Here is a 14142-nt window from a genome sequence, read left to right as displayed (position 1 = left end):
ATTTTTGTAGGGTGTAGGATAACTTGTTAAATCTACAAAGTTGTGTAAGTTACCGGTACAGGCTAACTTGTTACTTTTTTGTAAAAAAGTTGTTTCTTAATATGACTTTTCTAAATATGGAAACTTTCTTCAAATATTGTGACAGCAGCCAAATTGTTCTGATCATAAAAACTTGTTTATGTATACAGCTGCTTTACTTTTTTTTTTTTCAATCCCAAAAAGCATCTTCTGACGCATGTAAGATTTGTTTTATGTGTTGAGTCCACTTGATAGTCTATAATGCTGCAACTACTTTGTCACATACTTAAGATATGTAGGGTTTCTTTCTGGGTTTATTTTTCTATAAGGAAATTCATCAAAATCATTTCTTGTTAGTTTATTCTTGTTTTTAATCAAGGATCAGTCATGTGTTGATGGAATGAAAATCAAGATAATGCAGATTAATGAAATTATTACTCAATAAATTTAGCTGTACAAAAGTGGCAAACTAATTGCATCTTTCTATGTTATTCATTAGGATTCTAAACATCTAGACTAGTGTAGAATCAATGTATCTCCTCAAATAGTTATCATTTCAACATTTAATTGACATAAAGTATCAATAACAATTAAAAAAATAAAAAAATGTTCACTTTTGAAAGTAATATAGGCTACTCATAACACATTTATAATATATACAAATATACAAGTGAAGTTTAAGACTTTGACTTCATTAATGGATCGCCATATAATCTCAATGTTGTTAGGATAGTATCTTTTTTTTTTTTTTTAATATAGTAGTTTTAATAAGCTAGCTTGCTTTTATCAATATTTGCAAAAACTAAAAAACGATCTTTGAGTTTCATTTTATAACATAGAGATACAAAATTTAAAAAAAGAGAGACAGGGATTGAGAAAAAGTAATTGAATGAAAGAAATGTCATATTTTGATCTAGGCTGTATTTTTCTTGTTACAATCTGCCATAATTGTTCTTGGGAACAATGAGTTTCTCATTGTGTTTAATGAAGAGAATATTAGAATTGCAAGACTCTCTTGCCTGTATTAGTGTTTTTCAATGTTAAATTTTACACTAAGTGTGATGCCTATTTGCTTATAAAGCACACAATTATTGATATTTTTTTGTAAATACAATTAAAAGTATTCAGAAGTCTTGCTTTTAAAGTTCACATCATTTGGTTTGAACTTTGCTAACAAATAATTGGAATTACTCATAATCATCTTAAAGGCTGAATTTAAACATATTTGAAAGGATAGATTATCCTATTTTTTTTACTTTCATAATGCTATTTATATTTTGTGTATCAACAAATGTAAGTAATAGTAGGTTTTACTGTTCCTCTCAAAAGCTCCAACTTCCTGATAAAATGGTGGTAAGTATAATAGAGACAGGGGTTTCATGTGTTTTGATGGTAGAAAACCTCTTCATATTTATGTGTGTAATCTTTTTTTTTAAGCCAAATTAACTTAAATTTATAGAATAGGTTAGTAGACTAAGTGATATTAGAATTACTTTAAAAAAAACTTGATTTCATACAATTTTAGTTAGTTACTCTATTTAATTTTTGTTCCTGTATTATATTTCCAATTTTAGATTAATATATTACAAAAAAATTGACTTTACATATTAATCTTTGACTTCTTCAAAAAAGGATTTATTATTGAATTGAAAAACAAAGTTCCTCTAGTCTATTGTGAAACTGATTGTTTGTTATCTTGTGCAGCTTTTGAGATGTATTTAGTTGCTGTTTTTTTTATTATGTTGTTTGTTGTAACATTTTTTTTATGGAGGCTAAAACTGAAATTTAAAAAAAAACTAAAACAAAATTAAAAGCAAAAAAAAAGTTTAAAATAAAGGCAAGTTTGAAACCATTTATGCTAGAAAATACTAAAAAATAATTGCTAATATATAAACAAAATACACTGGTTCCTATCAAATATAACACAGCATTAAGGGTATGTCTAAAAAGAAAAACTACAACAAAGAGGAATTAATTATTTCATTATTTATTTAATCTCCTCTTCTCTTTCCCTTAACTTTTGTCATGGGGGGGGAGGTTCTATAACAGTTCGCTTCACCAAATCTCTCCACTTTACCCGGTCAGCAGCTGTTCTTAGCAGGATATCTAGAAAGAGGCTGTTCCATTCTTTTACGTTATCCAGCCAACTTTTCTTTGGATGTCCCTTTCTTTGTGCACCCTCCATTGTAGCTTGAAGAATGAGTTTTGATAGTCATGTCTTACAATATAACCAAACCAGCTTAGCTTTTCTCTTCACAGTATTGAGAAGTTCTTCCTTTTCGTCAGCCAGAGTGTTGACATCTAAAAGTACAAACTCATTTGTCTCATTTTCCTGGTATCTCATACACAGCATTTTTCTGTAGCATTTACTCTCAAAGGCTTGGATTCTTTCAGCCTCAGCATTCAATGTCTTTTCACAACCATACAAGAGTACAAAGACCACTAGCAAAGAATACAGTTTTTATTTTAATGGGAAGATATTCCAGTTTGCCATTGCAGTGGATGCCAAGCTTAAATGGGTTTTTATCTCTTTTATTGATCCTCCATCTCATTATGTTTGACCCTGGGTATTTAGTCAACTTTTTCTAATGTTTGGCCATTCAACAGCATCAACATCTCATACTATCTTTACCACAAACTAATATTTTGCTTTTTCAGCACTGATTTCCATGCCAATTTAACTGCTCCAGCTGCAGCATTCAGTTTTGAATTCAAATCTTGTACCTAGTCTGCATTTTCTCCAATGAGGTCTATATCATCTAGATTAGGGGTTCTCAACCTGTGGGTCACGACACCCTTGGGGGTCGAATGACGATTTGCCGGGTCACCTAAGACCATAAAAATATGTTGTTTTTTTGTCTATTCCATTGGAAATTACTTTTTTCTTTATTTATTTATGATAAACAACAGAATTATTCTTGTTGCAGTATAAATATTTATGACAGTTTAAATTAATGTAAATTCAATAATAATAGTACATTACGGCATGTGGAATCATTGATATTATTTTCGTCAAGACTCTATTAAAATGCTACTTGCTAAGCCATCATTTTATAGTCCATGTTATCGGAGGTAATATTTCCGTTATTAAACAACCCATGAAAATTTATCTAAAAAAATAGTAAGAAAAGAGAATATAATATAGATTTCTACAGTATCATCTTAAAAAAGCAATAGCCAAACCCCAGTGCCTCATTTGTAATGAATCTATGAAGCCAAAATAAATGGAACATCATTTTGATAACAAGCATCCGATGTTAGCTGAGAAGCATAACAAGTATTTTAGAGGTAAGTTTTCCCTTTTGCAAACATCTTGAGACGACTTTGACAAGGTGTTTTAGAGAATGTTGGTTCAATTTTGGAAAAATATAAGATTTAAAAAAAAAATATTAGTTGTGTCTGCACAGATGGTGCTCCAAGTTTGCTATTAGGTTGGTGGTACTGAATACGTCACCAGAAGTCATTGGAACTCACTGTTGGATTCATCAACAAAAATTAGAAACAAAGACACAGCTACAGGAATTCCTGGAGCAATAAAAATGTTACTGCAAGGATTAAACGCAAAATGCCTCGATTTGAGTGAAAAGATCCAACCCTCGTAAATGAAACTTTAAGATTGGGAAACAAAGTTGGGCGAAATTAATATATACCTCTTGCCAACCTTATCTATTTTCTATGAGCATGATATGGAACATGACAAATGAATAAAATTATAATTTCTGTGAAAGAACATAGGCGCATGCTTACGGACACAATTTCATCATACTTTCTACATTGCCAGAACTCCATTCACAATTAAAGTTAAAGATGTTCCGGAGACATCACAGAAAGAGTTTATTGAACTCATTACTAGCGATGCATTGATACATAATTGTTTTCAATGACAGTTACACAAATCTGGATCAAGTGTTGGAAGTGTTTTCCCCATTTGTCTGTGTTGTGCCTTCTTCTTCCATTGCCAATAATATATTACTCCAAAGTATTACTCTTGCAAAGACAGTCCCGAGAATTCCTAATCTTGTGTAACAGTAACAAGAATAACCTTCGAATTGACAAAAAATTATTACAATATTGTTTCATGATTAAACATAAAGCTTTTGGAAATAAATACCAAATACTTACATTAGAATTATAATTTTATAAAATTTGCAAATGAGCGAAAATAATTTTACTGTAGGGGTCACTGCTTAGTGGGCAATTGTAAAAAGGGTCGCCAAGCTAAAAAGGTTGAGAACCGCTGATCTAGCTCATCTGCAAACCTTAGATTGGAAATAGGCCATTTATTTATGGTCAAATAAATCCTTCTAGAGTTTCCATCATAATATGCTCTAGAAATATGATGAGCTGGAGAGAGAATGCATCCTTGCAGCACTCCTACGGATGTCCTAAAACTATGTTCAGTTTGATTGTTCAGAAGTACTGAGCTTTTCTCATTTTGATAACATCAAAAATGTTTTAATCTATGTTGAACTCCCTCATCACTAAGCCACTTGCTATCATGCCAAACCCTGTCAAAAGCTTTTTTTGAAGTCTATTAAGCTGTGTACCAGTTTTTTTTTTTGGTGTTTAAGACATTTTTCATTTAAAAGTCTGATGTTCAATATTTGTTCAACAGTGCTTCTACCAGCTCTGAAGCCTGCCTGTTCTTTGGGAAGGACCTTCTCAGCTTTTTTCTTGAGTCTATTGAGAATTACTCTAAGCATTATCTTGCTTGGGTGACTGATCAGACTTTGGGTGACTAATCAGACTTATCGTTCTATAGTTTTGGTATTGTCTCAAGTCAATTTAATAGCGAATGTAAATAGAGAAAAATTATTATGAAAATGAGTTTATTTAAATTTCACTTCCAGCCCCTTTTTTATTTTAAGATAAACAAAAAGTTGCATTGAAATATTTATGTTAAAAAAAATGAAAGTATTATTTATGGCAGCATTTCTCAAACTGTAAAGCATATTATGACACCCTGACATGGCTAATGGCAAAGCTGGTCAATTTATTTTTAAAGGGAGAGAAATTCAGTATTTTCATTGTAGCTATACATAAATGCTTTTTAAGCAAGTAAAATGACAATTTTATCAATGCATCGAAAATGTAAATATTTAAAGTAAAATATATCAATATATCAGAAATTTTACAAGAGGTGTCTACAGAGTATCGACAAATTTTTTAAAAGAAATTTTGAAATGTCTCTCCTAGCAACATTTTTCTTGACTTTGTCAAAGTGGTTGAATTTCTCCTGACTGTTGTACTTGGCTATTTTGATAACTTGAACATAATAAAAAAAAAAGGTCATTGACCAGGCATCTTAACATCTTACACAATCATGCCCATTATAGATGTATGTATACTATACATATTTTGAATTCCTTCTCATAATAGTATAGTCCAGTGCCGCCTCCATCTATACAAGACTTTTTATTTTGCCATGCTCATACTGCCCCTTTTTAATTTAACTCTTGTTGACTTGTGCTCTTCTCTCTTCTTACTATGAGATAAAGTTCATTGTAGATGCCAGGAGAATGCATTTCTGAAGTTCATAACACTTGGGATTTGGATCCCTCTTGGGGAGCCTCTTGCTAGCTAGAAGGAAAACATTGCTTTCCAATAGTATCTCTAAAAATATTTTTTTAGTATACAGGAAATTTAAAATGATTCACTAAACACTTTTGACTTAAAAAAAAAAAAAGATTTAATGGACTAGGATTTAATGAACTTTGTTACTGATACATACATTTGGATTCCAAACATATTTTAAATATGCAAAAAACAAACAAACAAGATAACTGTAATATAATTATGTCTGTAAGTTTCTTTTCATTTTCATTACATTCTCAAAGTTCTTCCATACCCTACTGTGGGAACTTACAGATCTTCCCCAGATGGCTTAGGGGGCATGAACTAAAACTTTCTCATGGGGAAGGGGAACGCCACTGGAAAAAGCTTAAAAACTGATTGATAGGCTTATTTTTTATTTATCATTACTAAAGCCTTTTCAGTGCTAAAACTAAGATTAATTGACAACAAATTTTGTCATAATTTTAAAGGCTTTTCTAGCATTTAAAAGAATTAAATATTTTTCCTATCTTTAGATTACACCTTAAAAAGATTATTTTTTTAATTACATTTTTTATTAAAATTTTTATAAGAAAATTGAATTGGGGATAAAAATATATAATGTTGTAAATTTCTTTTTTTCATCCTTGTTAAAATATCAGTTGAATTAAATAGTCTTTATATTTGATTGCTTGATGTAAAAATGAGAGTTCTTTTTCAAAGTCAATTATCTCTCTCTATACAGTGGTGGCAAGTGGATAAAGTCAACCCTTTGAAACTGTTTGATGACAACAAAATGATTGGAGGTTTCCAGCTGAGACGCCTGTTGTTTAGGCAAGGACATTATGAATATGTTCGTAAAGTAGTCACTCGTGTGCTTGACCTTTTTAATCAAGGCAAAATCAAGCCAATAATAGACTCTGTATGGGCTTTTGAAGATGTAAGTAGTCTAGTCATCTATTTAGTGCAGTACTTAGTAAGGATAATCAAGTAAAATAGAATGTAATGTTAGTGTATTTCTTTTAAAAAGTAAATTTTTAAAATATTTTTATTATTACAGTACATAAACAAAAATGTATGATGAGACAGTACTGTAGATGGCATAGTTTAATTCTAGTTAAAAATAAAATGTAACAAAAGGGTTTACCATATTTTCACACACATAACCCGCATATTATACGAGTTTTTACAAATGAATGGCATCTGTGCTGGATATACGAAATTTATTTTACTCATAAACATAGCTTAAGAGAAACTTTATATCTCCTATAGTTCACTGTGTGGTTGTGAAATGTACATTGGAAAGCTTTATGAACATTTCATTATAAATTTCAAGAAAACAAAAGGTTATATCAATGCTGCATAGAATTAGGATAATTGTAGTGCCCAACTTAGCTGCTGCAGCAAATGTTTCTAAAACATTACAAGATAACTAAGTCAACAACTTTCTGTCAAAACAACATACTACAAATATGCTTGTTGGAACAACTGAAGCATGGTTGTGTATTGAGGGACAGACATCTGATGAGCAACAACTGAAGCATGGTTGTGTATTGAGGGACAGACATCTGATGAGCAACAACTTTATGTACCTGTAGTTAGTGGCAAGTCATGCAGGTATATTAGGATACCGGAGTTGAAACAACATTTAATTGGTTTTGGTTTTGTGTTACCATATTTAGAAGTGCAAACTCACCAGGACTGTGAAATGTTGCCAAAAATCTATAGACAGGTTACAATTAGACCTTATGCATTGAAAGCAAGTGATTGCAGGCTATCATGCTTAAAATGAACATTTGTATGGAGAGAATTAGGATTGTGGTTGTTGGTAGCTTGTACCCCATAACCTCTTATATTTATATTGAAAATTTCAAAACCTGCCTGTCTACTTGATATCCATAAGTGTGCTGTAGCCATCTTGAGATCTTCAAAGTGTAACATTCTTATAATGTGCACCAATCCATTGTGTTCTAGTCTTTCATCTCATTGAATAGAAAGAACATCATTTTGTCCTAATTTTGAATAATGCTAACTAGTTGTTTTATACATTTTTGAGATTTTTAGAATTGAATTCTGATCAATGTTTTGTTATCAGGTTGGGGAAGCAATGCAGAAACTTTGTGACAGAAAGAACATTGGAAAAATTATTTTGGATCCAACAGCCGAACCTACTCCTAAGGTAAAGACTGTATAGAAATTTACTATTCTCAATAATATAATTAAGGGCATTTAAAAATCCCTTTATCTATTTTTTGTATAATTTGTGTTCAATAATTTAGTCTCCTGAGAAGAAGACAGCTGAAGCCACTGTTAGTGCAGAAGGAGCAGCAGGTGAAGAAAAAAAAGATGCCTTGGCCAATGGAGAGTGAAGAGAACTATCTAAGTTTAGATAGATGTTTGTGTAAGTCATAGAAAATATCTTTTATTTACTACTGATATCTATATACATTTTATATATATATCCCTTTTTCGGAATAAATAATGGATAAATGTATGTACAATTACAGGCATCCGCTCTCATTAAGAGTTTGAGGGAATTCAATTCTTTAGCTTGGTCTGGGTCAGAAATAGAAAGGGGGTAGGTGTAAAGGATTTAAGAATTAAGGATCAGATGGTGCAAGTTTTCTCCCCATTGATTTAGCATTCAACATAATGTGGTGGTTAAAATGATGCAGAAAGGTCATTAGTTAACCCCATCTGAAACAGAAAAATTAAGCTTTTTTTTTTATTATTGCCCCTTGGCTATCAACTGACTTTTACAAGACCAAAGGCTCTTCTCAGTTAATCTGTAGGTCTTGGCTTTCCCTTGTGTTACCTAAGGAGAGGTAAAAGGGAGGTGTGAAATAATAGTGTTATAACCCTGCCTTGCAAACCATTATTCAAGTCAGTGCAGAAGGGACTCTCCAAATTGTACACTGTTAGGAACAAGACGAGATGAATGTTGACATCAGAGAACAAGAATAACAAATACTTCACTGCCATTATTTTGGTTTTAAAAAAAACACTTTTTATGGAGTTGTATTAATATTTACCGAAAGTACAAATATTCACTTTTCCAGCAAGTAATCCTCTTTCTGGTAAAAAGTTTGAAAATGTTATTTCTCTAAAGTTGAAATTTCGCATAATTATTTATAGGCTAAACAATACAAGAACTAAGGCAAAAAATTAACCAATTAGTTAATTAAATACTAGTAATTAATTATTTAGTTTGATACCAACAAGGGAAATTAATCCTTCAGTATTTACAGATAGGCTAAATATTTAGTTTTTTTTCCCCTTAAATGATTGTACATGTTATTTCTTTCACACCAATTCTCAGATCAAGTTGAAACTTTAATCAATTATTTATTGTACTATACCTAACAAAACATGAATGAAAAAAAATTAAGCAATAAATTAATTATTGGTAATTAATTATTGGGTGCGCGGAAGAAGTTATCAGAAGGAGGCGAGGTTCATACAAGGAACGGTGGATACAAGACAGAACATGGAAATTGATAGATGAGAGGAAAGAGGCCAAACGTAGATGAGATCAGAAAAACGAAACACAGGATCGCAGCCTAGCGGAAGAAGCCTATAGGGAAGCAGATCTGAAAGTAAAGAGAAGCTGTTGGCGAGATAAACGAGACTGGATTGAGCAGAAGGGACAAGAGGCACAAGCAGCTGCAAGCAGAAATGACAGAAAAACCCTCCATCGTATTGTCCGAGATCTCACTGGAGCAAAGAGTGGGCTTGGGGCACAGATAAAAGACAAGCAAGACAAAACTTTGTTTAACGAAAGAAGAACAGGATGCAAGATGGGTAGAGCACTTTAAAGAGACCCTTAACCAACTGTCGCCAGACCTAACTTACATATTCAAGGACCCCTCTCCAGACAATGATCTCAAGGTCAAGACAGACCCAATAACTGCTGAGGAGGTTACCATGGCCATTGCAGTGCTAAAGAATAACAAAGCACCAGGGCTAGACATGATATCAGCAGAAATGCTAAAATATGGGGGACAGTGCATTGTTAACAGAATGACTGATCTCTTAAATCTCTGTTGGCAAACTTCAAAAGTCCCAGAGGACTGGCAAAAGGGAGTGATTGTAAAGCTTCCAAAAAAGGGCAACTTGGCAGACTGCAACAACTGGAGGGGCATTACTCTCCTCTCTGTCCCGGGCAAAGTTTTCAGCACTGTTTTGTTGAGACGGCTTCAACAGTCTGTAGATAAAAGGCTCAGAGAAGAACAAGCAGGATTCCGAAGAGGCAGATCATGTACAGAGCAGATTTTCGTTCTACGAAATATCATAGAACAAAGTCTTGAGTACCAATAACGGCTAACCATCAGTTTTGTGGACTTCAAAAAAGCGTTTGATAGTGTCCACCGAGAATCACTATGGAAAATAGAGAATACGGTATCCCAGAAAAATTCGTCCAGATCCTACGACACCTTTACAGTCAGTCTAGTTGCTGCATTAAAACAGAAGAGGGAACAACAGAGTTTTTTACAATCGAGACAGGTGTGAGACAGGGATGTATCTTATCTCCCTTCCCTTCATACTGCCTTTGGTATTCCATGGCATGAACAACTCCGATTGACGGACTTGGACTTTGCTGATGATGTTGCACTACTCGGGGCTACAAATAAATGCATTCAAGAAATGACAGAGAGCCTAGACAGAGAGGCACCCAAAATTGGTCTCCGCATAAACTTGGACAAGACTAAAATTATGCGAGTGGGATACAATGCAAAGGGTGTCCCCGTCAGACTTGGCAAGTCAAAGCTTGAAGAGCTGGACAAGTTCACGTACCTTGGCAGCATCATAACAAATGATGGAGATGCTTACCATGATGTAGCGTGCCGAATAGGAAAGGCAGGGAGCATTTTCCAAAGGCTGCAGCCTATTTGGACTAGCCAAGCCATTGGACTCGAGACAAAAATACACCTTCTCAACACAATCGTCATTCCAACTGCTACATATGCATGTGAGACGTGGAAGTCATCTGTCAAAATTGAGAAAAGACTAAATGTGGCTCAACAGAGATGGCTGAGACGGATTTTGGGAGTCAGTTATACAGATCGGGTCTCAAACAAGGAAATCCTATGCCGAACTGGGAGTCAAACACTTAGTGAGGTTGTGACTGAGCGTCGCATGAGGTTTGCGGGACATGTTCTACGTCAACATGAATTACGCACATCAAGAGTTGCGATAACATGGAAGCCGAAACGAGGAAAGCGCAAACAGGGACGTCCTCATACTACTTGGTGACACACCTTCATGGAGGACCTCAGAACAGTGGACACCAGATGGGAGGAGGCTTCAGAGTTCTTTCCCTCAGATAAACCTTTTTTTTTTTTTAAATTGTATTTTAATTAATATTTTGCTTGTTTTATTCTTATGGAAATATACAAAATATAATTGTGTTGATTTTTGTTTTTTTTTTACAATAAATTGTTCCTAAGTGAAATAAAATGTATTTAAATGAAAAATCTTTATTTTTCAGTTAAGATCTTAGTTCAGTTAACATCTAGATGGCATGTCAATGACAGACAACTCTGCTGTAGAACAAAGCAATGACTGGCAAGATCTAATTCATGAACAAATGGGATAGAATGATATTACTTCAGATTCATTATGTTTGCTAAATTGAATGTATAGAAACACTTTAAAAAAAAAAAAAAGAAACAGTTGTCTAGAAATAACCTTTCACTAGTTCTCTAAAAATCCTTTTCTTCAGTCACCATTTTGGGACTGTTAATCTATTACTCACACAATTTATAATATTACAAATGCAAAAAAATTTTTTTTTGAGCTGTACAAGAGTTTTGTGTATTGTAACTCCCAGCACTATGACCAGCTGGCAGACTTACTAACATTCAATCATCTCCTCATTTCTTTTTGTCAGATGTTGTGACCCATTTTTAGTTGCCATTTTGTTTGACTGGCTGTTGCTGCTGGTTAGTGTTCTTATTGTGATAATGAGATTCTATCCTGGTCATTTGTGTGATCTTTTCTTTCTATACAACTATTTACTTAAATATACCTATACATAAATATATCTATATATATATATACCATTGACCAACCTATTATTGTCCATATAAATGCATGCTCTATTTTGGATCAATGGAAAAGTAAATCATGCCTTGGTTATTATGCAAAGGTTTGAAAAGATAGATGTACACAAATCAAACTTATTGAACAACAATTAGAATTGTACAAAATACATTCCAAAAAACGTTAGGATCTATGTTCTTTAGAAAAGAAAAATATAATACATTATTGCATATGTTTGTCAAGATTTTCTCATTTGTCTTGAATTGGATGTCAACATTTTCTTAATAATCTTTGTTTCTTACTAGTTCAGGTTAGCCTAAGGTTTTATTTTTCTTGTTTTTGTTCTCTATTTCTTTTTTGCAGCCTACTTGTACCTTGTTTCTATCAGTATTATTCCATCTGACCATTGCTTTTTATATTACAACAGTTTTCTCTGGTTCTAGTCACAAATATTTAAAGAGAGATTAAAAAAAAACAACAGATTTTAGAAAAACTTTCGTTCATTGTCATACTGGTATCTTAAGCATTTTTTTTAACAGTTGTACAATTCTTTTTTTTCTTTTACTTTTCGATTGGTACAATTTTAGCTATACTGCTTTGACATACTTTGTTTACTATTGAATGTATAATAAATTTTTTAAAGTTATTTTTAATTTTTCTTTGTATTGTTGCATTTTATGCTAAATAAAAAACAGAGCATCTATTTATATCTATATATTTTGTAGAATTATTCATTGTTTGGGAATCTGGTTGTGACAAAGTAGACTTGATAATTTAGTTGGGCTAACTCGTTTTGTCTCATGAATGGATGCATCTAGAGAAGCTAGGCTGTTTGATTAAACTCAGTTTAGTTTTACATCAATTACTTTTAAAAAAGATTGTTATTAATAATTGCTCTAAATTTAATTACTACTACCTGAAATTTAATTAGGTATCCCTCTAATAATTTTAGCTACATTGTCATCAAGAAGAGAAAACCAGATTACTTTTATAATGTAAAACAAGTTTTTGCTGAGCATTGAATCATTCTATGCATTGCGTATGACATTTAATTTTTTACAAATGTATTAATGCTGCTCGCTCATTGTTAGCAAAGTTAACAAAAGATTAGAATAATTTTACAATAAAGTCTTATTTATCATTCATTAAAAAAAACAGTAGATTTCAACTCTTTTCCTCAGTTAATGTTTATCCAAATTTTCATATGTATTGCAGTTCTCTTTGCTATGTCCTCTGTATATCTTGTTTGCTAAATTAGGCCATCATCTATGTACATTTTCCAATTCTTCTCCACTACGCCCCCCCCCCCCCCCCAAAAAAAAAAAAAGAATGACTTATGTTGAGAAAAATGACATTTTGATATTCCACTATAAATTATTTTGAACATTACTGCGCTCTTTTTATTTCTCTCTGTACATGGTCTGCCTTTTTTCTTGAGCTACATAGTATTGTGTAGATGTTTATGGTGTTACTAGAATGCTCATCTTAGTTAGTGCAATAAATGTGATTATTCCAACCCTTATCTCGTCTTTTTTTTAAATTATTATAACATTATAACAGAATGTTAAATTGGATTTGTTGGACAAGAAATTGAAAAGAATATATTCTGTCACTTATTTCCTAGTTGTGAGACAACAGATGAAATTCTAGCTTGCAACTACTGCCATCTTGAAGGTAGCTTGAAAAACTGTCAATAATGTTAACATTTTAAAACTATTTTGGAAAACGAGAGTTGTAGCAAAAGACCAAAACAGCTTTTAAATCTAAATCAGTTTTTATCAATTTAGAATTTTATAACCTTTTAGTACTGATCACCTTCTTAAACTTGAGGACATCTAAGTACAACTTTAAGAATTTTTCTTTCCCAGTTGTCCTAGTGTCAAATTACACAATGCTAACCATAGTCTCCAGTTTTAAAGTAGTATGTGCTCATAAACTTTTCTTTAGCCTTTGATGTCAGAACAAGAATTTTCATGTTTATGAATCTTAGTTTAAAATAACCCTTTCACATTACATATTTTGATTAAGGCAGTTGAATTGGAAAATATATAGGAATAGGTTATCCTCATTTTAACCTTTCTTAGGCCAATAATAGAATATGCATCCTTAGTTTGGGACCCCTCAACTTGAGAAAACATTAAGAAACTGGAACAGACACAAAATAGAGAAGTGAGATTCATAACAAACGACTATTCACATTTTGACAAGAGTAACACATTTAGTAAAATCACAAATTTAGAAAGCCTTCAGGATAGAAGACATAAAAGTAGAGTAGCAATGGTATATAAAACACTAAATCAGTGATGCTCAATCTAATTCGACCTGCGGGCCATTTTAAATTTCCGACACTCGTGTCGCGGCCACATCTACAAGATGGTTTGAAAAATTAAATGAAATTAGCCTGAAACAATTTGATTAGAAATTGGCGTGGGACTAGTACTTACATTAATTAATGGGATATTTAAAGTTTATATTATTTTAAGCGTCAGAAAATGGCTTCATTTCTCTACTTAAAATGTGACCAACATT

General features: G+C 32.4%; 1 protein-coding gene across 3 annotated transcripts in view; it reads left to right on the top strand.

Moving 5' to 3' along the window:
- The window catches only part of LOC106069657 (synaptic vesicle membrane protein VAT-1 homolog-like), a 42326-nt gene extending 29191 nt beyond the window's left edge, over positions 1-13135 (top strand). The window contains exons 8-13 of one of the 3 annotated variants that reach the window (XM_013229358.2): positions 223-237; positions 1348-1371; positions 6317-6511; positions 7667-7750; positions 7851-7972; positions 11060-13135. In XM_013229358.2, the coding sequence (XP_013084812.1) occupies positions 223-237; positions 1348-1371; positions 6317-6511; positions 7667-7750; positions 7851-7940 (408 nt within the window). In that variant the 3' untranslated portion in view covers positions 7941-7972; positions 11060-13135. The remainder of the gene's footprint in view (positions 1-222; positions 238-1347; positions 1372-6316; positions 6512-7666; positions 7751-7850; positions 7973-11059) is intronic. The other 2 variants (XM_013229367.2, XM_013229377.2) reach the window with 2 other exon arrangements.
- The last annotated feature ends 1007 nt before the right edge of the window (positions 13136-14142 follow it).

This window comes from Biomphalaria glabrata, chromosome 7 (genome assembly GCF_947242115.1).
Source record: "Biomphalaria glabrata chromosome 7, xgBioGlab47.1, whole genome shotgun sequence".
NCBI lineage: Eukaryota > Metazoa > Mollusca > Gastropoda > Planorbidae > Biomphalaria > Biomphalaria glabrata.
This window is presented reverse-complemented; position numbering and strand designations above follow the sequence as displayed.